The 27,594-nt window shown below is 42.9% G+C and overlaps 1 protein-coding gene across 2 annotated transcripts in view; it reads left to right on the top strand.

Annotated features, from left to right (window-relative positions):
* The first annotated feature begins 912 nt into the window (after window positions 1-912).
* Window positions 913-27,594, top strand: part of LOC148027770 (dihydrolipoyllysine-residue succinyltransferase component of 2-oxoglutarate dehydrogenase complex 1, mitochondrial-like) — a 47,171-nt gene continuing 20,489 nt past the window's right edge. For both annotated transcript variants that reach the window (XM_087689477.1, XM_087689476.1), the window contains exons 1-7: window positions 913-1,329; window positions 3,952-3,994; window positions 4,117-4,144; window positions 4,244-4,305; window positions 4,393-4,467; window positions 4,641-4,696; window positions 4,781-4,825. In XM_087689477.1, coding sequence (XP_087545603.1) covers window positions 1,228-1,329; window positions 3,952-3,994; window positions 4,117-4,144; window positions 4,244-4,305; window positions 4,393-4,467; window positions 4,641-4,696; window positions 4,781-4,825 — 411 coding nt within the window. In that variant the 5' untranslated portion in view covers window positions 913-1,227. The remainder of the gene's footprint in view (window positions 1,330-3,951; window positions 3,995-4,116; window positions 4,145-4,243; window positions 4,306-4,392; window positions 4,468-4,640; window positions 4,697-4,780; window positions 4,826-27,594) is intronic.

Here is a 27,594-nt window from a genome sequence, read left to right as displayed (position 1 = left end):
GCCCCCTCGGGTCCCTCCCTGTTGACAATTCAGATGTACTCGATTCTGTGAACAAGCAGGGACATAGATAGATAGGCAAGGCTGATGGGTATAACAATGCTCCATAAACCTTGCACAACTAGTCTTCTTTGTTTGAGTAGCATTTGTAGATTTCTACTTACTAGCAAAAGAGGAAGCTTTACCTTTACCTTTCTGACTAGTTATAACAGCTTGGTTTGTAGAATGCATAATGGGCCTATTTTACTTAGATTTGTTCTTCTTGTAGAGCAAAAGAGAAACCAACTCATCAAATGACAAAGCATTCAATTTCTATTAGATAGTTCACAGGATGTACGCCTACTCCACAAGATATACATTCTTCTCTCCTCTATAGGGTTAATTGAGAAGGGAGTACCATATAACACCTTACACATCAGGTGAACAATATTTTCAATTTTAGACTCTAGCAAGATGTGGAGCCCAGAAAAACTTTTATGGAAGGTTGACCATTACCTATAAACTCACCTATGTGATTGTTGCTTGTGGAACCCTAGAATAAACCGAATCATCAACCTATGTGACATAGGACTGTAAGTCCATTGAATCATTGTTTCATGGGATCTTAACCATGCATTAAGACCATGTGCAACTTCCCTCACATGCTTACCGTGCATGTAGAGTTGACATGCATGGGATATGATAGCAAGTTCAAAGTCAAAGTTTTGTGCTACTTTCGGCTCTCATTCTCCTTAATCTTCCTCATGTTTGAGGAAATTCTCCCATCCATGGTGAGAGAAGAATGGAGAGACACTCTCAATTTCGTGGAAACATGCAATTTCCAAAGATGAGAGGAGACACATGCGAGTCCAGTATGATGATGCAACTTAAGGGAGGAGTCCCCGCAAAGAAGTTACTTTTATTTATTCCCGAGGGAAAACGATAGGTTTGGAAAGAGAGGAATAGCTGTGCCACGTAGCTATGGTGGCTTCGAATCATGAGGAGGCTATGTGGGCAAAACACATTGCATGAAGGGAAGCCGGGATTGACCAGAACTCATCACAGTCCACAACCATACCTAGTTGCCTAGTGTAGGCTTTTAGAAGAAAAGTTTCTCACGCACACTTCCAGGAAACCAAGAAGGAAAGAGTCTGCAGACGGAAGAGGAGAAAGAAGCAGAAAGAAGCAGAAAGAAAAGAAGAAAGCAAGAAGAGAGGACAATACGCAGACAGTGAAACCCTAGAGGAGGAGATGTGGAGGTCTGCTAGTAGAAGGCTCTCGCCGCTTATACGGCCCGTCAGATCTCTTCATCTTCAGGCCTCCGTGCAGCGACCTGCTTCCTCCTTTCTGCGGGTTCGCTCTTCTGAGCATTATTTTGCAGTCGCTTGCTCTTATTAAATCGCACTTAGCAAATGGAATGTTGCTTTTTTGTGGTGACTGAACGGGGAAGATAGGATAGTAAATTCTGTATGCATTAGTTATGCGCTTGGTTTCTTGTTATTTTAGACGCTTAGGACTATGACAATCATCCTTAGTTTTTATTTGATGCTAAGATATGATCGATTGTGAACGTCTAGTCTTATCATGAGATCGAGTTGTTATGCATTAAGAAAGCAGGCACGGAAGATTGGTAAGACTCTAGTCAGCGTGTCCAGGCTGCAGTCGGTGCTGTTAGCTCGTCTTCACCAGTTGGGCCATTTTTTTAGTTGTATTAGTCTAGCATTTGTGGAGTTTCAAATCTTCTGCATCTGTTATATGTTTCAGCTTTGCAACTCGTAGTAGGATCCACGAGTGTGAAGATTTCTTAGTTATATATTACTCTTGAGGAAGATGCACGAACTCCATAAAAAATAAGACATAAGTTGCCCTTGTTTTAATGGATACCCTATTCTATGTAACAAGGCGTGCGTCTGGTAAAAGCATGAACCATATCATCCATTCATTTCATGTTGGACCAGAAGTGAGCACTCTGCACATTTTGCTTGATGATTGTATTAGGGCATAGTAAAGATGTTTCCGCTGGTGTTTTTTTGTCTAGCCAATAGTTTGTGGTGTGACAAGGCCATAAGCCAATGCCTTCTTAAATCTAGTGTTGAAAGATGTCTATTAGACAATTCCTTGGGCAAGATATGTCTTGTGAAGATGACTTGATGAAGAGTGTAGCAATGTCTGCCACATCCATGTGGGACTTGCATGCAAACAGCCCATCTACTATGTAAGCTTGTCCAGACCACAATCTACTCCTTGGAAGGCTGGTCAAAGAGCCCTTTCAGATGTCCTCCCGAGGCAAACCTAGAATAGATCAGAGATGTAACTTACTTGCTACCTTCTGTTAGGTCTACTTGAGGTATGCCATGCTTGGAAGTCACTCACATGATGGTGAGTATGTTGCTTCATCTTAGGCTGAAACAAGCGCCGGAAGAAACTTTTTGAGGCGGCACCTTCAATGCCCTCGAGCTGGACTGACGTGTCATGTATCTCCTACAGGGAAATGGTTGAATAAGGTGTGCAGTAATAATGCAAAGTTGCTCCTTGGAAGGCAACCCATATTTTTGTATAGACTCAAAACAAAGACCTAGTGAGCACTTTTGCATCTACACACAGTTCTTCACAAATCAGACCTGTAAATTCAATTCCAGGCACTCCTTTGAGCATTCAACTTCTTTCCTTCCACTTTTTTCATCTAGAAGGAAGCTGTGCTGATGTACAGTGTATTGGCCACAAAAAAATGATGGCTTTCCTTTCCCTCTTACCTTTTGAATTGCTGCATGTTTGGTGAGAGTGAGTAGTACTTTTGCTCACTCTCTCCTTTCCTACAGTTTGAGCATGTGTGCATGTTTACATCATTGCATTCTCAGTGAGAGTAAGTAGTACTTTTGTTCACTCTCTCCTTCTCCCTTACAGTTTGAATTGCAAAGAATTGCTTAGTGAGCATCAGTGCATGTTTACATCATTGCACGATCAGTGAGAAAGTGAGTAGTACTTTTGCTCACTCTCAGGTTTTAAAAGTCTGCTGCAGTCCTGAGGTCAGACATTTTAAGTCGAGGTGTGCAAGTTGATTAGGGGTCTTCCCATGTGTGAAGGACAGAGAGAAAAGGCAAACAAAATATAGCTCTAAGAGTAGCACCATGTCGATCTTTTCACAAGATGAATCTACCAATGTTGGTGCAGGTGATATTCAAAGACTGGCAAAGAATTCATAGAGGCCAAAGAGAGAAGAGAATGCTCATATCTGATCACACATTGTACAAAGTACCCATAAGCCTTTGTACACGCTACAATTCCTGAGAACAGCGACAAATTATACTGCCAGAAGACAACTTATATTTATATTAGTGATATTTGGCAGTGACTAGCCAACCTGATCATTGGCCCCCTACACACAACATGGATATCTGCAAACGTCTGTGGGATGTGTGTCTGAAGCAGGGCCACTCGAACCAAATGTGGTGGACTAAAAGTCGTCTAGCACATTCCAGCAACTCACACAGAAAGTGTTTAGCCCATGTTAAAGAGATGGGATTTGATGCAGTTTTCTTTGTGTTCTTACACTGGCATTCTATTGGTTAGCCTGAAATGACAGGCTACCAATTCATGTGGATGTCTGCCCAGTGGAGTGCAAGGGACCATAGTATCCTGTCGGACTGACAGTTGGATGGCCATGTGACCAACTGACATGTCATCACATGAACCTGCTTCTGCCTTGTTTACTGGTCCTGGTTGCCTGCTTGGATTCACGCTGCTGCAGTGTATTAAGTGGGAAAGAGGGTCTGTGCCTGTCATATTTGTCATCATGGGTCTGGCGAACCAGATTTCTTCTCATGACATCTCTCTTACATTGTCTTATAAATAATACATTTTGTGTTTTCTATGTTTCTAGTTTCATTCTCTATTAGACATTTCAGTACTTCCTCTTTGAATTGGTACCTTACAAGGGATCTGCTGAATATACATCTTTGTGACTTATCAATGCAGGTTCTTCAAAATGTTGGGACACAAAACCAGTCAGTTAATACTGGTATGTTGTGTTACCTTCCTTTTAATCAAATTTCAAAATAATTTAGGTTATTGAGACTTTCTCTCTCTTATGTCTTGAAACAGCTGTTTGTTTTATGTCTTACAAGTTGAAGTCTGCTGCAGGTCTTCATGCTGAGAAGATTGTGTTGCGGTGTGATTTCACCTGGCACATTGACTTGTAGCTGGCTGGATTTACCTCTTCCCTTTTCCCTTATGCAGTATACTGACATATGAAATCGTGTGGTTTCAGAGGGGACCGATGGATGATACCTATGAGGCAAGGCTCGGTCAGGGCTTTTGCTTCTGGTCCTGGTAATAATCTAGGCTCAGCATAGATCCAGCAAACATTACTTGCAGAACAATTTCAATCTTAGCTTACTGTTCTTATTGGTGTTTCAGCCAAAACCGTTGACATTACAGTACCATTTATGGGTGAATCTGTAAACGATGGATCTATTTCGACCTTCTTGAAAAGTGCGTTAAGCTCTTGTTTATTAGTTTAGCATGAGTGCTTATGCATGCCTTTTGCCTGCTAATACCATTAGGAATTGGTTATCTTCAATGGTGCAGTAAAGTTTGAGATTAATAAGCTTCTAGCATTGTGCTGGTTTGCATGAGAACTAGCTAACCTTTTGTGTTGTGTGAAGAACCTGGTGATCCTGTCAAAGTTGATGAAGTTATAGCACAAATTGAGACAGACAAGGTTTATTACGTTTTTCTCTCTGTTTTAATCTTGATCTATTCTGGTGCTGTCAGAGACTTGATGAAATTCAGGTTTTAATTTCAGGTGACAATTGATGTTCGGAGCACTGCGTCGGGGGTTATTGAAAAGGTGCATCCGAATTTTAGTCTAGACACTTTTGTTCTACGTGAGGCTGTTCAAATTCTCAGCAAGGACCAGGCTACGCGATTGTTCAATGTATTCTAATGATGCGTGTGCGTTGAAACACATGAATACTAGAAGAAAGAGGACAGGCTTTTGTTTTTTGTATTCTTTGCCAAGCTGTTCTTAAGGCATCCAATCCAATGTGATATCCTAGATGCAGTGAAATACTAATTGAGCAAACTAACTGAGTATGCTAAATTTGGCCTAGTATAAATTAGCCAAAGCGATTTTTTTACTACAGTTTAATAGGTGTGCTCGTCAAAGGGCTGAACCAAAGTATCCTTAGATAAGTGGATAGTTGGATTGAGAGGCATAGCCAGAGGCCTTGTCTAATCCTAGTAATATTGATCCATCAATTGAAGAGTGTATTTCTGTTGTTACATAAAAGTATATTCCTCAAATCAAACTACATCTATTCCTAAAAGTAAGACAATAAATTGAGCTTTGTCATCTCAAATGTATTACAGAGCTTGGCTTGAACATCTGTTATGACAACAGAATTTGAGCCAATGATAAGTATGTGATTGTTATACAATAAGATATAGTTGATCCCTTGTGAAGTAATGTGGATATATAAGTTTAGGTCATAAGGGATTGAATGGTACCCATGAGTTTGAAGGAACCCATCCATCCTTTGGAACCAAGGCTGCGGTACTTGCTTTAGCCAATGAAGAGCTTTCTACAAGCAAAAGACCTTATCTTTTCGATTAGTAGAAAAAAATCCACGTGGTTGCTCCACATAGACCTCTTTCTCTAGATAACCTTTCAGAAAGGCACTTTTGACATCAATTTGATAGATTGGCCAACCGTGATGAGCGGCTAGCGCAACCAACAAATAGAATGATGTAAACTGCATGGTCGGAGCAAAGGTCTCTTCATAGTCAATGCCTTGCTTTTATCGAAATCCTTGCACTGTAAGGTGAGCCTTATGCTTGTTGAAAGTCCCTATTAGCCTTTAGCTTAGTCTTAAAGCTCCCCTTCATCTTGATGACTTTCGTTTGACTTGGATAATCAACTAATGTCCGAGTCTGATTGTGATTAATACTTCCTAGCTCCATGGCCTCTCACAATTGGGGGTGTTGAAGAGCTTTTACCAATTGTCCGGCTTAGAATGCGCTATGTAATCAATCGCAAACAGTGATGCAAATGAAGCTTGAGTTGCAAGTCGGACAGATCTTCTAGGGCTCTCTATATTGGAATCTGGTGGAAGGATTCTCGAATCTCGCATAGTCCATTGGTACTAGTGAGGTAATGGGTCTCACAGAGGACTTGTGAGCCCAAGAATCTATGAGAAGATCAAGAGCAAGCAATAGACACAACTCATAAGACATTATCTCCGATGGAATAATCTCAAGAAACAATGCAGAGTTTGGTGTAGAAGATTGCACAATATTTTTTTCATAATAAAACTACATCTGTTGTATTGTTTGTTTGAGGATTGAATAGACGATAGATTTTTGCTTTGGAGAAATATTCTTCAAAAATGAGATCAGCTCAGGGAGTGAGCTTTTTCATCTTAGCTGTTGGGTAATGAAGTTTGTGTGTGCGACCAGTAGGTTATGGCGGATGGAACTCCATGAGAGAGAGAGAGAGAGAGAGAGAGAGAGAGAGAGAGAGAGAGAGAGAGGGAATCTTGCACGTATACAAATCGAAGGAAATTGATTGATAATAACATGTGAGAAGTGAGATGAAAGGACAAGTGATAGGGCTTGAATATATAGGCTAAGGTATTCACTTACACCTTTGATCCTTATTTAATGCTAAGTGGTATAAAGGGTATTCACACCTAGATACGTAATTTTATACACAATAATGTGTGTCTACACATGAGAATAAATAAATCTAACAAAATCCACTTAAGGTCATGGGTGACTAAACTCGTAACATGAAACATATATAAAAGAAAAGGTAAGGTCTTACCTCGAAGAGGTATTGCATAATCCTGTACAATGATTTTGGAAAAGGAGATACAAAGAGATGTAACACAAGGCAGGTCATGATATGGTCTACCGACAAGCTCAAGGACTTGATAGAAGACATGGTTCAGAGGTTTGTGCGTGGCTCATAGATTGATCAAAAGCGAGTGTGGCTCAGAGGCACTAGGCAGATGACTAGAGGTCAAATATATGAGTATAGCTTTTGGGCTCAACTTAAGAGGTCATGCAAAAAGTGGTTATAACCTTCCTTGAAATATAGCTCTTTTGTGAATCGAAAGAAAATGAAATTAAAAGAAATATAACTTATTTTTTTTGGATTTAAATATGGGCACTGGATCCAAACAAATGATGGAAAGGGCTTAGTGAATACATAAGCATGACTAGTGTCTAATTTCAACCATGTTTATATATTCTAATTTTAGTTTTATTTTTTGAATTAATTTTTTTTTGCTGAGATAAAAATCTCCCCTCGATGTTGATTTGGAGAATATCATGATCAATGTTGATAGCTTGTGATGGCATTGCCAAGCATTGGATGTTTGGCGGGTCCTTTTTTTCATGTGATGTCAAAGGCGAGCAATCTCCAATACATTATCCGAGGCCTTAATTTAGTGGTGGAGGACTCCAAAATTAAGAGTCTCAAATTTCAATGAATAAATTTATAGAAGTTGGACTCAGATTGGAAAAGCCCCAAATTGTATATGAATATCTCTTAACAATCTAATGTTTTGAACTTTAGCTAAGCAAAGTTTAATTAAACTTCATTTCTGGGTTGTTGGCACTTCTAGATGAGCCAGAGGTGTACTGGGAGACCGTTCCAAGCGGGTAGTTGGAGGGTGTCACTAGGCAAGCGCATGCAATGGACTGGAGATTGATGCTCGGCTGTAGGTGAAGAATTAACATTGATTGGCAAGCAGCTTGGGCATAAGTCGTAGGGTAGGACAAAGTGCAAGATGATTAGGGTGGTGAGCTTTTGGCAAGGCGACGAATTAAAATAGGTCATACATAGGATAAGATACTAATGTACATGAGATGGGATGCAGATAGAGTGCTCCTTCTCTGCTTGCTCTTTCTCCTTCTTTTTCTTCTCCTCCTCACTGCTTTGTGGTAGTAGTGTCCTGAGTTGTGTGCAGATTGAGTTGACAGGACAGAAGTTGGCCATTTCCATTTCCATTTCCATTTTCATCTCCCTTTTCTTCTTCTTCTTCTTGTTGTTCTTCTTTAGAGTATTGCATATATACAAATTGAAGGAAATAGATTGATAACGATAGGTGAGATAAGTGAGATGAAAGTACAAGTTATAGGGCATGGATATATAGGCTAAGGTATTCAACTACACCTTTGACCCTTATTTAATGCTATACAAATTGAAGAAAATAGATTGATAGTGATAGGTGAGATAAGTGAAATGAAAGTAAATTGATAGGGCCTGAATATATAGGCTAAGGTATCCACCTACATCTTTGACTCTTATTTAATTCTAAGTGATGTACATGCACTTTTACAAAATAATGTGTTTACACACAATAATAAATAAATCTAACATTATTATCAAGGGTGTGTATGTATGTAGGACTCCCAAAGACTCTAAAGTGGAAAATGATAGGAGAGCCAAAGAATACCTCATACGAAGTCCTCTGAGGGATAGTTGTAGTCGGACACTAGTTGAGGATATATATTGGAGTGTTAATAGCCTCTACCCAAAGGTGCTTAGGAAGCTTTGGTGGTCAACATAGAGGGCGCCATGCTCATGATGGTCTAGTTCTTATGCTCTACAACTCCATTTTGGGAGGAGAAGTTGCTAGAGGTAAGATGGCGAGAGATGCCATGCTCCTGTAGAAACTCGAAAAACTCATGGGAGGTTAATTTGCCACTACTATTACTCCTCTTGTATTCTACACGTCAACCAGTTTGGTTATGTACTAGTAGCTCCCAAGCAAAAAAATAGGTACATGTGTCGGGCTTACGATTGAGAAAGTAGATCTAGAATGATCATCCACTATAAAAAAAAGTACAACGCGCTGTTCAAGGTAGCAGTGGATGACAACCCACAAAGATCAAGATGAATCAATCTAAGAGGCGTCTTAGCTCTATGTGGACTATTGAGGAAATGGGGTACAATGTTGTTTTCGGAGTTTACATGCTTTATAGATATCTCGAGATAGCTTTAGGCGTGAAAGGCCCTCAACCATTTGACGGCGCGACAACTCATAAAGAGTTGTATCCGAGATATCTTAGACGAAAATGTGAGAGACGCTCAATGTTTGTAGGTTGCCATGGAGTGGCTAAAAGCTGAAAGCGGTGGAACTCATAGCCCTCGGTTGTTGGTGTAGAAAGAAATTGAGTCATGGTACAGGCCACTAGGTTGTGCCTTAGTGTGAGCAATCACTAAATCAATCTAAGAGTCAAGGACTTCGATCGTGGTCCTTGTAAAGAAGACTACTTATCTTAACCGGCAAAGTTGTTGAATGGATAATAAAAGCCAGGGGACATAGTATATATCGTCCAATATAGCGTTATTTGAGCCCTTGTCAGTGGCAAAATTGATGTGACTATGAGCTTGAATCTTGACCAAGGAGTTATTTCTGACACAAACTATCCCGGTTGTAGGGGCTTGGGAGATGAAAATTTATGAGCCAAGGGTTATACGATGAGTAGCTCCATTGTCCATAATCCAAGGAGTAATTGAAGTACTTGGCTATGATGAGTGGGTCTCTGCAATCACCTCATCGGGAGGCAACTCGCAAATGTGGATGAGACTTGCATCCTCAATTGTCTCTATGGAGATAACGTGGGAATTTGCAAACCAATTTGATATGTTGTTTGGTGTTGAGAACAATGTAGATTGTGATGGCTGATTGGTGGTAGCGTGGGTCTTGCCTTGTAAGTATCCCTATTGATAGTTTCCACAACCATGTTTCCTCTATTGGGGGTTCGATTGGGGAGCGGGGATCTGAGACTTGAATTTAGGTGTTGTGACTCTTGCCTTTGATTGGCACTCATTGTCAAAGTTGCTAGTCATTTGACAATGCTAACAATATCTATTCTTTTTAAACACATTCTGCCACCCTGGTTTAAGAGATGACAATGTGTTTTCTTAGGTCTTACTAGCTTGGTTTTGATTTTGCTTTTGCTTTTGATTTTGATTAGAGTTTTGGTTTTGTTTATCCTTCCCTTGCTACCCCTTCGGAGAAGTAGCAACATGAGTTCCTTTGTAGAGGTCATACTATGAAATTGATGGAATAATGAAGCATAATGCAGTAGCTGAGACTCAATTTCATAGAATGTGAGCATGGTGGTTAGTGAGATCACTTGTTGCACACACTAGAAGGATTTTTGCAGCAGCTTGTTAAGGAACAATGTGACCTGATTATTTGAGAACTTTGGAGCCCCCATGGTAGAGAACTCGGCAAGAAGTTGCCAATACTCTTGCAATTTTACTTTCGGGATAGTCAGTGATTAAAATTTTTTGAAGCTCATGATCTAGATTTATGTGATGGGTGTCATGAGGACATGTATTCTCAAAACCTCACTTAATATGTAGATTTTTAGTTTTTAATCACATGTTTAATTAAATGTTATACATGTGAGGTGTAACTGGGGTTAGAGTAAATTTACGAGTTAGGGATTCGAGGAAATCATGGGATATCAATGGAAAAAGTTACTATAAGTTATGCCGCACATGAACTTGGTAGTATTTGGTGCCAGTTGTTGGCTTAGGTCATTTATTTGGCTACAAGTGTTAGTTGGTGGCACTAGAGAAGTGGTGTTTAATGGTACCTTACACCAATTTGATGGTCAAAGATGACGCAGGGACACTCGAGAATGGAAGTTGCCTAGCCGATTTAATTATTGGCTAGTCAGATTATTTTTTTGGACATCAAAATAATTATTAAATTAAATTTTAGTATTTAAAGACTAAAGATTAATATTTAATTATAGATAATGCTGAAAAACGATTTGGGAAGGGTGCCACTTGTCAAAAGTGTCCATGCAAGACTAAAAAACTTATTTAGAGGCTAGAGAGAGGCATTTTAGTGCATTCAGCCTACAAGAGAGGGAGGAGATGCTGTTGCTCTGATTTGCAGCCATTGGAGGACCTTTTGAGGTAGCTAAGGGCTAGAGAAGACCAATCAACAATAGGTGATAGCATCTACAGGCTGTTGAGACAAGGCAGTAGCAGTAAATGACTGATTTTTTTCAATTCTTTGCATCTACAAGCTGTTGAGATAGGATAGTAGCAGTAAATGATTGATTTTCTTCAGTTCTTCGCAAAAAAGTCGGAGTTTTCTTTGTTGAGACATGGTAGTAGCAGTAAATGGCTGTTTTTCTTCAGTTCTTCGCGAAAAAGTCCGAGTTTTCTCTCTCTTCAACATTCTCTCTCATTTTCTAGCCTTTCTACAGCCGTGCTTCATAGATTACGTCATTGAGATAACCAAAGGTGAGAAATTTCAAATTTCTCTATTGTAAAACCTAATCTGCAATAGCAAAATTTAGGATTTAGTAACAGCCTCGAAACGCATGCCAAAAATTGAAAGCTCCAAGACTTAGGTTCAACAGGGCTGAAGTTGTTTTCAGTCAAATTCAAGTGGAGTGACTAGCAAATCATTGAATTTGGGGCATTTTCCATCTCTATCAAAGTAGGTGAAGGCCAATTGATTGCCCGAATGAAGGGGCAAATTAGATTGAAGACTTGCTGGTCATTTTGGATAGCTAGAGGAGTTGGAATACCGAAAGGGATTGAGAGAATCCCATTGTACATCAACTTTTTCTTCAATTAAGTGAAAGAAATACCAAAAGGGATGCTAGTTTTGGGGCCAATAGGATGTCCATTGTCCAAGATTGTAAGTTAATTTGCATTTCTTAATTTTATAATAAATGTTGCTACTATAACCAAGTTGTAATTAGGGAATTATTGTTAGAGATTGGCATTCCTTAGACATGTAGTTTTATTTGTAAGCAATTTTTTGTAGTTTCAATAGGTAGGACACATTGCAGATTGATCGTACAGGTGACGTTAGCAACAAGTGGTAGGCAACATAGGTGCGATGTGACACGGTAGATACAATTGGTCAACTGTTGGACAATTGGCTGCATTTAATGCAGTTGACTTGCATTATTTATGGCATTTTTGTGGGTTATTTGGCCCAACCTCCATACACTCGTATAGTTTAGATCTCAGATTTCAAGATAGCTAATCATGGAGACTGCCCTTGGCATTCACAGAGAGTGAGATCTTCAAGGTGGAGACATACGTAGACATATACTTTATGCGTGTACACATATCTACATCCTCATACAACATTCTTCATTGTAGATTTTTTTTGCATTTCACTCTCTTCTCTCTCTCTCTCTCTCTTCTTTCTCCGTATGCTCTTTATCTTGGTCATACGCTTCCGTATTGCTTCACTCTGACATGGTATCAGAGCATTGAAGAATTGACCAAGGATGGACCTATGTGAAGAGGAGATTTCAGCGTGACACAAGGTTGTGTTTTCAGCGTTCAAGGGCGAATAAGAGAGTTGGTATTAGAACAAGGTTGAGGCGAGTGAGGGCGTGCAGGAAAGGACTGGATTTGCTGAAGCTGCTATTGATTTTTGCTGTTTGAGAAGGGAGAAGGCTCATTTTGGGCCTTCAAGTATAGATTTTACATTTTCATCGCCTCCTATAGGTGACGGAGCGGGATGAGCAATGAAGAGCCCTATCTCATTCATGTAGTCAAAGGGGGTGGCTTTGTGTATTTTGTGCAGGTATTATAGGTGGAGATGCCTTTTGAGGGCGAGACAAAGTTTCAGGTGATCATGGACTGAAAGGTGCTTGTGTTACTTGTGCTTCCATTAGATCAAAAGTTGGATGGTGAGAACTACTGCATTTGGCGGGTTATGATACTTGCCCTTTTAAAGCCCTATGATTTGGCGAAGCTTGTTATGGAGACTATTCATTGTCCTTCTTTGCGAGACGAGTCCAAACTCTCTTCAAGTGATAAGTTGGAGTTGCCAAAGGCTTAGGCACATTGGGACAAACTAAATGCTCGCATCCGCTTGTTTTTATTTATCTCATATGCTACAACTGTGATGTGTCATATTGAGCATTTGACATTGGCTCGTGAGATATGGTTGGAGCTTGATCAGATGTATAATCGCATGATCGCCATGAAACGAGTTTCTTTGGAAGTACAAATGAGGACCATGAGTGTCAACAAGTTATCTTCTATGCGGGAGCATATTAATAAGGTGAGGCAGCTTCAGATGATGGTACAAAACATTGGGAAGGTGATTACTTCTAAAGACATGCTGTAACTTTTCTTTCACAGTTATCGCTTCGTTTCAATGGTTTTTATTCTGCCTTGAAGACCTCAAGGGGGTCTAAGACTCTTCGGTAGTTTCTATGGTCTGGGATCAAGAGGAGTAGTTGAAGGGGACCAATGGTTCAAAATTTGAGGCATTGGTAGGTCTGTCCTCTTGGAGAAGGGGAATGACTAAAAGGAGGAGGGGAACTAATCAAAGAAGGACAAGGAAAAAGAGTCCACTTGTCACATCTATGATAAGATAGGTCATTGGAAGAAGGATTGCCTTGATAAGGAGAAGAAGAAAAATAAGAAGGAGAAATGTTCAAAGGATTCTAGAGCGGTGGCTACTCCCTCATTAGCTACTTTCCTCTACTTGGAGGTAGTTGAGGCATTGACCTTGAAGGTCTTTGATGTTGTACTGACAACCCCATACACTCGGGAGTGGATTGTTGGCAGTGGTGCCTCATGGCATGTGACTCCTTCTTTAGTAGGTGTTGCTCATTTGCAGCCTTTGCATGGCTAGATTCTCGTTGGTGATAGTTCTTCTCTCTCTATTTAGGGATGGGGTCACATGTAGCTTATTCCAAATGGGCAAGGTGATGTCCATACATTCGAGGTGCTTTATTTGTTGGCCTTGGGATACCATCTACTTTTGGTACACAAGATTTGTGCCCTTGGCCTCTTGGTCGAGTTTTATGTGGATTCTTTTCGAATTCTTGATTGTGGATCAAGTCAAGTCCTTGTTTCAAGTTATGAGGAGAATGGATTCTCTAAGTTGTGGTCTTCTTTTGCGTTGACTTCTTGTCTTACCTCTTAAACTCAGTCCGAGCTTTGGCACGCTCGGTTTGGCCACCTCAACTATGATTACCTTCGGATGGCTTTTAAGGGACAACTTGTTCAATGTTTACTAGATAGTGGTGAGCCAACAGCCTTGTGTATCTTGCATCTGTGTGAAGCAAACTTGTGATGCTATTCCCAGCAAGGTTGCGAGGTAGTCTTCAGCACTCTTGAAGCTTGTTTCTACCGATCTTTGTGGACCGATGAGGATAGAGTCCCTTAGAGAGAGCTTGTATTTCATGCTAATTGTGGATGATTACAGCAAAATGACATGGGATTATTTCTTGAAGCTAAAGTCAGAGCCTTCCTCCTACTTAACAGATTGGTTACTCTTTAAATAAAACTGATCTGGCCAGAAACCAAAGACCTTATTATCGGATAAGGGTGTAGAATTTGTTTCTAATGAGCTTGCTTGTTTTTGTGTAGATCATGGTATCTACGTGGAGTTTGCCAATACAAATATCCCTTAGGAGAATGACATATTGGAGTAGAAGAATCGCAGTGTGATCGAGATGGCTCGTACCATGATGAAGCATCGATAGACACCTCAATGTCTATGGACTGAGATTGTGGCTATTGCAGTCCACATTCTTAATGGATCCCCTACTTTTGTTGTTGTTGGTATGACTTATTATGAGGCATATTTTGGGTCTAAGCCAAATCTTTCTTATTTTAGGGTTTTTGGGTGTGACGCCTATATTCACGTCTTGAAAAACAACATGACAAATTTGAAGTAGCTTTCAAAAGATAGGTGTTTGTAGGCTATAACTCACAGTCTCAAGGTTAGCGATTATATGATCTCGTTAAGCAGGATGTCTAATGTCTACACGAACCGTGATGTTTAGTTTGTGAAAGTTTTAGTCTTAAAGGGGTGAGGAACACCTCGTTCTTGGAGATCCCGGTGATAGCTAGGTGCCATTGATTGGCCCTTCGGAGCTTGTGTCTCTTGAGGACTCTTCTTCAAATGAGGAGCTTAGTTCTCAGCCACCGGACTCATCGATTGAGCCCCAACAGATGGTGGATTATCTAGAGACTTCAACTGTTGGAGAGCGATGAGGTGAGATTCAGCCTCCTCCTTGTTGGGCATGTGACACTCCTTGTGATGTAGGGATTGAGGGGGTCCTTGAGGAGTGGCAGCCATAAGATGACACACAAGATTCTTGGAGGAACCATGCACACCTCATTGAGCTTGTGTATACTAATTATTGTTTGATGACTTGTGCCATGCAAGATCAAGAGCCCATCACCGTGAATGAGACTTTACGGCATGATCATTGGCAGAGAGCGATGGAGCAAGAGTTGGAGTCGATTAAGAGGAATGTCACTTGGTACCTTGTGCCAAAGCCTTCTTATAAGAAGATCATTGGAGTCGATTGGGTCTTCAAAACCAAGTACCGCAATGATGGCACGTTGGACAGGCACAAGGCTCGCCTTGTTGCTAAAGGTTTTGCACAGTGCCCAGGCATTGATTTCCATGATACTTTTGGCCCTATAGCTTCGATGGCTACTATTCGTGCTGTTCTTGCCTTGGCTAGCCATAGGAGATGGCCGGTCTATAAGGTGGATGTGAAGTTTGCCTTCTTGAATGGGGAGTTGAAGGAGGAGATCCGGTCAGTTGCTGGGCAGTCGATTGCAATTAATGCAGTTGACTTGCATTATTTACGGTATTTTTTATGGGCTATTTATTTGGCCCAGACTCCACATACTCCTACAATTCAGATCTCAGGTTTCTAGACTATTGATTGTGAAGATTGCCCTCGGGGTTCATAGAGAGTGAGATCTTCGAGGTGGAGATATACGCAGACATACACTTTGCACCCATGTACGTATCTACATCCTTATACAACATTCTTCATTGTATCTGCATCCTTATACAACATTCTTCATTGTAGATTTTTCTGCATTCTATTGTCTCTCTCTCCTTGTGTTTACTCTTTGTCTTGGTCATACACTTCCGCACTGCTTCACTTTGGCAATTACCACCCATCCATAGAAGGAAGGCTGGTTACAACGGGACCTATCTTGAGCTGCATAGCAGTTAGTTAAGTATGCCCAATGCTCAAACACTAAATCAAACTATTGAAGCTGAGAATGAAACTTAGATAATAAGCCTTGCATCATCTAGACAATAGCGGAGGTATTCCTAGCCTCTATGAGTGGACGACCTTGTATGGAACAAGTGCAAGATCAGGTTGGGGTTTCAACCCTTGCACAATATCCCATAGACTTGGACTCCCAAGTACATGTCTTATCAAATTTGACCAAGTAGCGAAGCTCAACACATTAAAATGAGTCTTAAAGGCTTGTTTGGCTGATGAGGACAAAGAACCATGAGGATCTGAGGTGTGATAAGGTGGATAAGGAGGTAATGGAGGGGGATAACTAGGAAGAAGAGGAGATGAGTATGTAGAAATAGGTTGGAAGTGTCCAATGGGTGTCGATTGATATGGAGGCACTAGAATATGAATGTTTGCATAGAGTGTTGATGGGGGTGGAGGCACCGGGACACGTGTCCAAAAGTCAGGACACGCAAGCCTTGTCCAAAAGTCGGTTGGGGCACAAACAAAATGACTAGAAGGCCTATAGGTAATGCCATGGAGGTAAACTGTGGCACCGATTGATGCACACTCAGGAATGGGTGGGTGGCATTCCCATGCAGTGTAAATCCTAGAAGTGTGGGGTAGGGAGGACGGTCTCCATCATAGGAACATCACATGGTTGAGGAAAAGATGAGGTCCTAAAGGTTGTCGAAGGGTGGACGACTCGATGTGATCTAAGAAGACATATGATGTGCACTTAATGGAGACGTAAAGGAAGGTGTAGCGAAAGTAGAGGGTGGGATGGGTGGGAGATTAAATGGATTAGTTGTTGAAAATAACTTTGATTCTTTTTGTTCATTAAATGCATTGAATGAAGGTGAAGATGTTTTTGCTTATCTACTTCAAAATAACTTTGAGAAGGAAAAATTGAAGGAAAAGAAGAGAGATAACTTATAGGTGGTTGAGTTTAAAATTTTGTACTTATTATCTTTCTTTGTGTTCCAAAACAAAAATCTATACTCTTTAGGGCTTAGGAACCAGTACCATGTTTTTATAGTTCCTTCTTCATGAGAATCAGCTATATCTTGTTGAAAAAAGGAAGTAAGCTCAAAAGATGGAGAAGTGTTATTTTGCGTACCTAACATAGGAGTGAATGAAGATGGAGATGTAAATGGAATAGATGAAAGTGGTAGAGATGGAGATGATAGTGGTATAGAGATGAAGGGTTTATACTCCGTGCTAGTTTTCACGTCAGGATAGCTAGTCCTTTATGGAGCTTCCACAATGTAAAGGGAAAAGCTCAGATCTACCTTCAATTTGTTGTTGAGCCCGATACATGAGGATGATATTGTATGTGGCTCTTGAAATCTCGTATGGTCTTTGGACTCCATGGGTAGTCCGAAGTCTCTTTAGCCATGTCGGAAGATGGCAACACAAGCTATGTGGCCCACTTCCACTCGTTTCTCGATGGATTCGGCTAGGGAGAATGAAGTCATGATGTCGTGTTTGAAGTCATCTTGCCCTCTTGTTCTTGCTTCTTGCTATAGGCTTTTCAATCAAAGGCCTAGGTTTCTTTGAAGAGATCCTAGCTTTGATACCATGTAAAGAAATGCCCTAATGCAGAAACACAAATACAAGCGTACAATAAAATATAAATTAAATAGAACACAATTAGGGTTAGGGTGTAACCAGCCTGTTCACTGGAAAGGTGGTAGTGTACAACCAAAATATATAAATGCTTTCACCCAATTCACAATCGCCCACTTTACCTGAACTTAAAGACACAGAATCAAGAAGAAATACAAGAAGCTAGAATGCTCTTGTTGCCACACAGACACCGTGTTGGCCCCTAAGTCAGGTGCCCCTTGCGGTATTTCTTTATTTTTAGAAAGAGAGAAAGTACAATGGGCTGTCTTTCACCTATTCTGGGTGAAATTTGGCAGCATAACAGTACAATTACTGACCCAAAACAAGTTGACCAAGAGGGGAAAATCTGCCCAAGTCTTAAACTTCTGGTTGGAGTACAGAATTGACCATTTCAGCCCTCTATAATTACTGGTTCAGACCTGTTTTGAAACCTGTTTTCAGCTCATATTGTTCCCTGCATTGTTCTCCATCATCTGTGCCAAGTGCCCCTTGATTCTGACATCAATTGGGCTCTGAAATAACCTCTGAATAGTCTAGAATCAGTACTGATTTAGTGCTGTTTCGGTCACTTGCTTGGTGAGGTTACCACCCTCACCTGTTCCTACTTGGGGGCAGCAAACAATTACTCCTGTTCCTGGAGAAAGGAGGCTCTTGCCTCATGCAAAAACAGCATATTCCCACACAACTGTACATGAATCAGAAGAAAGGCCCTCGACTGGGGCATAACCATAACTGTTAGAGAGAGAGAGAGAGAGAGAGAGAGAGAGAGAGAGAGAGAGAGTAGGAAGGAAGCTCAACCCTCTGTACATCATAGACAAGGTAGGCAAGCTCTCAAATACTCTCCATCAGCAACTGTCCATTTTTTTTTTCCCTCTTCAAATGAGCCCCCAAAGGCCCAAGAAACTGCATGCTAGCCCCTCTTTAAAGAGAAAAGTGCACCAATTTGTGCCAAATGGCAGCAAGGGAAGGTATTTCCCGTTCTAGCCTTCCGGTCTAAAATTCTCCATGCTCAGTGCAAAATTTGACCTCGGCATAGACTAGAGGATTAATCCTCGTGCAAAAACGAAGATAATGACGGTAACAGATTCTGGGGTCCAAAAATAGTAACTCCCTAAATTTTAGGAGTTGCTTCCATTGCATCCCCACTAGTCTTCTGACCATCTTTGCAGACTATGGCTACATCCAAATTTGTAATGTAGCTCAACTGAAAGTGAATTTCCACCGATGACCCCACATGGACTAATCTCTTGGAGATTTGTCCATCTTCACTTTGAACTAGTCTCTTCCAGGCTAGTTCTTCAACACACTTGTTCATATACACTTTCACAAGTCTCTTCCAGGCTTGTCAATCTACAATGCCATCAGTCTCTTCCAGACTTGTACTGGACCTTAACTGTCCAGTCTTGACTCACTAGACATTCCTATCGGTTTCACATACTGGCAATGCAACTCAAGCGTTTAGATTTCAAGAGGGATCCTTCCAAAAAGAAAAACCAAATAAAGTAGTAATAAAGAAATCAGCAAAAAGGTAATAGTTGTCACAGTCTTGTGACATAGGGTAACACAAAGACAATGAACATACTAAAGATCATAAATGAATGAATCTATAAGAGACAATGCTTGTGTAGCAAACACACTATTCTCATGTGTTGAGGACCAAGATAGAGGTAATGAGTTGGAGAGAGTGTCGTACTCTTGATGGATCCCGAAATGCAACAAGGAAGCCTTTGAGACTTCTAGCAGCAGCTGTGATTTTTGATGATGTGGGAGGTTGTACGACAGCCAGCAGACCAAAATGTAGTAGTTGCTGCAATAATAGTGGCCAAGGTGGCAGCCAGCAGGTGTTGCTGTGTGTGAGTGTGTGCGACTTCCCATATCTTCTTCTCTTAATCCCCTAACTTGTTTCTCATTTTCCTCTCTTACTTGTATTGGTAGTGGTGGTTGAAGAGAGGATGCTTGTGGCTTTGTAGAGCATTTGAGGAGTGTACGAATGGATCATGAGTCTATTGAATCTTCTGCTTGGTGGATTGTACTACAATAAGGGAGGTACACAATGGTGTGTCTACGCTGCGACATCAAGGAGAGAGTGCAGCAGCATGGCTGGATAGTTGTGGTTGATGGCTGAAACAGTCCAAATCTCCGTGGAGAGGCTGAGAAATAGGCACCAATTGACGGTAGACATGTTGGAGCAGCTTCGGTTGATATGTCCTCCACGAATGGGGTGTGAGCAGCAAAGCTTTGGTTTGCAAACTGCAAAAACAAGATTGGTGAATGGGAGAGGAAGTTGTCTATTTATAGAAAGTTTGAGGCCTCCCAAATTAGGGTTTACATGTGGGACATTGAAACTCTCTCAAACCACTCCCAGTTTAAAAAATGATTAAAATTCATTAATTGAGTTTAGTTTTGGATTGCTTAATAAATGTTACGGGTAACTTAGCTCAACAAAGTAGAGGTTGATGAAGAAAAGTGTTGAAAACACAAAAACGACTTGCTGTAGATACAAATATAAATCAAGTGGATGTTGGAAATGGAAGGGCAGGAGGCTGGACACTAGAACACGACAATCTTTGGGGTTGGAATTGGTAAATGCATCAACGTAACTGCATGGAGATGATGGTAGCTGATCACTAGCAATAGTTAGAGGTTGGGTGATGGTAACCTGTGCACAAAGTAAGAATGGTTGAAACGTCCCCCTAGGATCCAACTTGCACATGAGCAAGGTTGTCACGTCTGATGACATCCCATTAGTACTGTTCGATACTAGTACGGTACTAATCAGCTAAATAAATCTTGGATCTACCTTTGATGAAAAATTTCTTAACATATAATTTAAAGTCTATACTTAATGTTTGGAATTAAATTATGCATTTAGAGACTTTACTCAAAACTAAGTGTAAAAGAGAGTTGAAACAAGACTTAATTTTGAAGACTCAAGAATATAGTATGAAATGGAAAATGGTAAACCAATAAATTTATTATGAGCCAAATGGCAATCTCATACAAGAAAGATTTACAAAATGGATCATGTATGGTGTGATAAAGATGATCAATCTCATATGAGTCATGACATAAGATCTACAGTCTAAGTACTCATATTACTCTCAACATCGGAGCTAGAAGCATCCTCGTCGATACTTGAGGAGTCATTTTCTTGCTTTACAAAATAACCTTTGCTAAGTACATTGCACTTCTCATTATACTTAGGCTCTCTAAGCTCTATACAAGAGGTATTGATAGGTGTATCTTCATGTGCCGCACTAGGAGTGTCTCTCAAGCCACTCCTACGCCTTGTATAACACTTAAGGGTCCCATGATCACTATTGGTAGACAGTGTCAATGTCGAAGTAGAAGCTCAACTACCAGCAGTGCAAGAGCAAACAATATGTCTGTGTGCACGAGTGCGAGAGTTTGCCGGTCAATCTTCTTGAGCTCCAAATAAAGCTCTCTAAATATTTGCTCCTTCTCCAAGTCTCTCTCACAAGTCACACTTTTAAGTGTGCTTGTGGAGAGCTTGGGCGCGTCTACATTAACCTATACATTTAAAGGATAAATAACTTAGACTAAATAAATAAAACATATCTAAATATGTTACATGATTCTATATCATATAGTATATCTATCTTGCCATAGGCATCTTGTGCATACTACGTAGCATGCATAAAATTGGGTGATAATAAATAAGTTGCTTCATTTGTTGTGTGCTAAGCTTGTTGTGAATTTGTGTGTGTACAAGGAAATATATAGATTAGTTCCTTTCACATGTACTTGATGAGCAATCCTAAAGTATATAGGAAAAGAAAATAGATTTAAACTTCAAAAATTATACTTGCAACTAAAATCAATTTAAAAAAACTACAATTTAAGAGATTTTGTTGCAAACGTGTGCAAGGATGTGTAAAGCCGCTTTTTGAAGGTGGAGTAATTGGTAGCCAAATAATTACCACAAGAAACGAGACTTGACTAATGAATCCCTCTTTCAACAAATTTTGGAAGAGAAAGCGGTGCCCTTTTGATCACTATAGTTTATGAGCTCTTGGTGGAAGGCACAATGGTACTCTTTCACCAAAGCCTTTGAAAGAAGGGTATCATGATTTGCAAGGACATTTGCATCCATAAATAGGGAGGGCTTTTTAAATGCGGGATGCAAGAGTGCTGCCAACCCATGTATGCGTCGCTTCATCCATTCCTATCTCGTCTTCATTAAAAAGAGAATTGACGTAGTGTCCAAGATACCACTACAAAGGGATAAAAGAGAAATTTAGAGGGAGAGAGAGGGCATATCATTCTTGAGACTTGGATGGTGGAAAGAGAAAAAGATAATGTGAATTCTAAAATTTAAAAAAACTTTGAATCGTTATAAAAATTCAAAAAAAAAGATTACCGCGAAGTAAAAGCCTTCTCATCCAAGATGGTCGATGCTTCTATCTTTGCTACTGCCTCATACCATAAGATGATAGAGTAGGCCGATAGTGGATCCCTTCATATTGGTTATCCGAAGAACCTTGTATATTGGTGTGACAACAATAATAATGCCCTCATATCCATCTTTTTTTTTTGGCAAATAAAATGTGGTTGATTATATTACTCAAAAAAATTGATTACAATGGAGTGCTCATGCTCAACAGACTACCTGGAGCTGATGAAAGTCATAAGTCCATCATGTATACAAGCCTCTCAAGGCGGTCTGGGGGGGATGGAAGCAAGAAGCCATGGAGGGGGGGTGTATCGCCATCTGAGGCTGCCTGCGTGCATCACGAAAAACAGGTCTTGGCCGCCCGAAGTGCGCATGAAATGACATCGGAGCTCCTGACGAGCCCTGGATTCGCCCTGCGCATGATCCCATCGGCCGCGGAGGGAGTGGATGATGGAGGTTTAGAGTTCTGTTAAAGTCGCCTGTACTGAAAGTCTCTCCGCCGAAAGCCTCTTGACACCGTGTCTTTCAGATATGCCAACCAGTAAGACTCCCTATGATCTCCCAAACCTCAGAGCGGTCTGCTGTGGGTTCCAGAACTTGGCGGATTGGTAGAGCAACCGACCATTGCGCACGACTCTGCCTCGATAATGAATATCGTGTCCTGCTATTGGCCTCATACAGAAGGTAGCGGCCCTGGTTGATTGCTTGCTAGCACAAAGCTCCCCATGAGATACATCCAAGGCTGGGTGCTATACGACGAAGGATGCGTCATGTACCTCTCCACACGAGTTGGGCCGCCTCACACGGCCAAAGGCAGTGCTTTGGTGTTTCGAGAGGCTGTTGTGTGCAGTGCTTACAACCTCTCTTCTTTTGCATTTGGACAAGCCAACTTCCCACCGCCAAGCCTCCATGTGCCACCAGCCATAAGAAATACGATACCCTCCTCGGCCACCAACTATCCCATAGGCGGCGCCAGAAGGTCTGTTAGAAAGGCTCCGTGATGTCATACTCCACCCAATTGCTTGCTACATGACGACGCCCAATCCATATCCTCGTGCATCAGTACGTGTCTTCCAATCTTGGCATTGTACCTCTAAGAACCTCGGTGGCTTCTTCGCGATCGTTGTGGCCGGCCATAGCCACTCTATCGGGTCCCACTCTAGCTCATCAAGCGGCCTGCCCTCCCAGATCCAAAGGTGCCACTCTCTGAGCTCTTGCTAGAAGACAAAAGGGTCCAACAGTCATGTCTTCCCTTGAAGGCTAATCACCCGGATTCTCTTCCATGAGAGGACAACTAACCCCTCATCGTGCTGCCTATGTCAAGGGCCAGATGCCCTCCCTCCTGTACGATGAAGAAGGTCCCAGGTGGAGCATCGCCTACTCTACCTGCCACTTGTAGGGGGATGCTTGTTGGTGAGAACCTAGCAGCCCATACCTCCCCGGGCTCTATCGGCTCTCGTCACGGGGGAGCAAGCCACTCCTTAGGTATTGTTGCGTCTATCTCTCTTCTCCTCAACTCCACTTCTCTCTAGTAGCCTGATACTCGTTGTAGCACCTCCTCATCCACCATGCTGTAAACCTCCCACCATGTCTCGATAGTACGAGCCGGGCTAGCCTCCCAGCTAGCCCATTGGATGTGGGGGTGCTCACCAAGCTGTGCTCCTTCTGGATCTTTGACCTGGGGGTTCCAGATTAATGACCGATGATCTATCTTCTCCTAGCAACTTGGGGGGCTCTGGATTAGGGCTTGTGGAGGCTCTGCCACACGCGGGTCAAGCTGCGTAGGAAGGGTGATTTAGGCGGGGTGATCTGAGCTGAAGTGAAGATCCATCTCAAGGACGGCCTCCACTCACTGGCAAGCCTCGATCTACAATCCTGAAGATCCTCTTGCAATAGGGCCTTGCATGTCTGCTCTCTTGGTATGAGGCTGTGGACAACTAGTTTGCCCAAGAGGGCCATACTCTGATACTCTGGATCTATGATCCCCAGGCCTCCCTCTGACCGATGTAGTATGATGGTCACCCATGTTACCTTGGCCTTGGAATCCTTGGAATCGTATGACCTGGATCAAAGGAAATTCCACACTAGGCGGCAAAGCTGCACTATGCAGGATGAGGAGAAGCACCAACACGAGGCGATGCACTAGGCCGTTGCTAGGACGACCTGGTTAACCACCAGGGCTTGGCCTGCGAGTGAGAGGCGAGCCGTACTCCAGTAGGTTATCTTTCTCTGAATAGAATTGAGGACTTGAAGAAACTTCTGGGTGGGAGTGATGTTGAGTCTCACCTGGAACCCTAGGTAACGGATGGTCTGCCCTGTGCTCATCCATCTAAATCCCAGGTGGATGCCCCACTCCGTGCTAGAGTCCGGGTCTGTGAAGAAACCAACTTACTTTCGCCAGTTGATTTTTGCTCTTGCTGCAGAACAGAACACCTCAAGAGCCAGCTTCACTCTCTTCTGTATCAACTCATCGTCCTCTATGCAGAATACTGTATCATCTGCATACTTTGAGTCTAACAACTCAGTCGCCTCCCTCACGGGAAGTCGGAGGCTGCATAATCCGCTTACACATGACTTGAGAAAATGAGACATCGCTTTTGCAAAGAGTAGAAACAGGTATGAGGCCAGGGGGCAGCCGCATCGGACCGATCTCTCTAGTCGAAACTCCACCCCTCGCCTACCACCTATGAGAACCTTGCTGGTGGCCGATCTGTAAAGTGCAGAGACCCCACGAATCCAAGTCTGGGGGAAACCCAACCTCACCATGGTGCCCTCGAGGAAATCCCAGTCCACCCTGTCATAAGCTTTCTCGAAATCCAAGAGTAATATGGCCAATCTCTGCCCACTGTGTTGCGCCCACTCTGTCGCCTCAAAGAAGGTGAATATATTGTCTAGGATGCTCCTATCCTAGACAAAGCTTGTCTTTGTGTCATGGATGATATTTGGAAGTATGGGGCGTAGTTGCCTACCAATCATCTTTGCCAATGCCTTATAGGCCACTGACAATAAGATGATCGGTCTCCACTGGGAAAGCTTCAATCGGTCTCCCCCTTTGGGGAGAAGATTGATAAGGTCTGTTGAAAGACTCCTTGGTATCTTTCCTGAAGTGAAAATCTCTGGAAGGCCATCAGTAGGGGATCCTTCACCACCTCCCAGGTGGTGAAAAATGCCTTAGAGAGGCCATTCACTCCCGGGCATTTCTTCCCGTCTTGCGTATGGAAAGCCTCTAGTTCCTTCTCTATGAAGGGGGCTAGAAGGGAGCATCCCATCTCCTCTGTGACGAGGGACGGGATGTGATCCCAGACCTGCTACCTACATCGCTGTCCTCTAACTGCAGCTGTCTCATGCTGGAAAAGGCGCTTCTAGTAGTCGGTGGCAATCTCCATCACCTCGTTTCGGCTAGAACGAATCCTCCCATACTGATCTCGAAGGCTGTGTATCTACTCTCTTGAGGTGCGAGGCTGGTGCACTTGGAAAAACTCCTTGCATATCGTATCCCCCTTCCGTGCCCAAAAAGCTACGGAGGTACGGAAAGAGAACCCCGAGTGCCTGTTCTCTAACCCAGCAATGGCTGCTCGCGCGCACGCCTTGTGTGTGGAGGGTGGGGTCCCCTGGTGCCTCCTGTAATAGTCTCCACGTGGCTGTGAGGTTCCGCCTCAATGCTCTCTCCTCCTCCCAGCTCTGCTACCTGGCCTGTATGGTTGTCTCTTGGTAGATAATGTTCTACTCGGTTAGGACCTTTGCAACCTCCTCTGCAAGCTCCACTCCCTGTTCCAAATCTTCTCTATCTGTCTCGTCACCTCCTCCCTCCTATAGATCGAGTTAGGGATCCAACATGATCGTGTATCTAGGGCAGATGCTGGGGGATCAAGTGTCAGGAGAACCGGGCAACGGTTGGAGAACGTGGCACCTGCCAATTGCCCAATCTGGCCTCCACGAGAGCCACCTCTCTCCCATATAAAACTTGTCCAACGGCTAGAGTAGGACTCCACCTAGCTGTCTGTATTCCCAAGAGAAGTCCAACGATCTCTCCCTCTCGTGGAAGGCAGGGTCTCTCCAGGCATCGCGTGCTTCTACTGCTAGTGGAAAGATCTCCCATGCCTACTGCTTCTCCCCAGCCATGCATGCCCTAGTAGTTTTTGCCTGTGTCCTACTGGTCCTCCAAAGCCTCCAGGTTGTTGAAGTCTCCTTCAACGATCCAGGAGTCCACCTCTATGAGTCCATCCACGATCTCCACCCTGAACCTATTGCGTACCCTATCCTCGGTAGGGACATAGACGTTGAGGACTCCAAGGCACGAGTCCCCAATATCCAATCTGATCCATAGAACCCTCTCTGCCACTATCGTCCCATGGTCTCGTATAGAGGCGGTGAGACTCGGGCTGATAGAGGTGCAGATGTCTCCACTCTTGCCGTGGGCACCTTTGGCGCGCTCCCAGTAAGTGCGGGAGCTGCCCGGGAGTACCTTTCGAACGTGCTGGGCTTGGGTGGGCGTGAGCTTGTGCTCCTGTAGAAGCAGGATGTCGATCTGTCTGACAAGGGCAGACTGCAGTTCTTGCCGAGCAATCAACTTTCTAGAACCACATGCCCCACTGTAGTGGAGACTATTCACATTCTAGGATGCAAGGTGTAAGCTTATGGGGAAACCTATGACTGACCGAACAAGCATCTATTCGGTGTGGAAGCTCCTGAAGAGGAGGAGAAACTATGGGGCAGGCAAGTGTGCTTTGCCACAGGTTTGGATGGTGAACTCCAATCCCCCATGGTGACCCTCGGCCAACCATAGGGGTGATAGATGCTCCAGGTGGTACTATCAATGCATCTATCAGCTATGCTGAGAGTCATGACTCTGTACACTGGTAGAAACAGGCCGTCTGTGCTAGGGGATAGTCGATCACATCCTGCGGAGCTCTCCATTGTGGAGGGGCTCGAAAGATGATGCTCAAGTGTGGGATCTTGGCACCAACCCACTAGTTAATGTCCAATTCCTTGAGTGAGAGGACTGAAAGAAAAAAAACGTAGTTTGGTCCATCCGGTGGTGCTAGTAGATGGATCTTGCCCCTCCTTGACTTACGAACCACGAAGATCCCCACCTCTAGAGGTAGTGGGAACTCTCTGCGCTTTGCAACTCTAAGGTAGGACTATGGGCCACTGCAGAAGAACTCTTGTGGCAACAGTTGTGCCTATCTCGAGAAAGTGCGACGGGCCGCAGGGGTACATGAGCTGGTGGCTCTGTGGGAGGGGAAGAACTGCTAGTGCGAGGAGGATGTAGGCGTGTGTGGCTCATCACCTCTTGTGGGAGGAGGGGGGGTGGGTTTGGGGGGGATTACTTGAATCCGGGGCGGATCAAGGGGGGGGGGGTGCTCGGCAAGGGATGTGGTTGGGGGGGAAAAGATTGAGGGATGGTGGGATGGTCAGAGGTACATGGCGGTTGTGGGGGGGGGGGGGGGGGGGGGGGCTGGTGGCGCTGGAAGGGGGGGGGGTGTGGGAGGTGGGTGTGGGGGGTGTGGGATCTTAGGTGAGGTAGTCTGTGGCGCAGGTGGTGAATGTGG

This window comes from Lygodium microphyllum, chromosome 12 (genome assembly GCF_053477565.2).
Source record: "Lygodium microphyllum isolate KBCC chromosome 12, Lygodium_microphyllum_v1.1.10, whole genome shotgun sequence".
Taxonomy (NCBI): Eukaryota; Viridiplantae; Streptophyta; class Polypodiopsida; order Schizaeales; family Lygodiaceae; genus Lygodium; species Lygodium microphyllum.
This window is presented reverse-complemented; position numbering and strand designations above follow the sequence as displayed.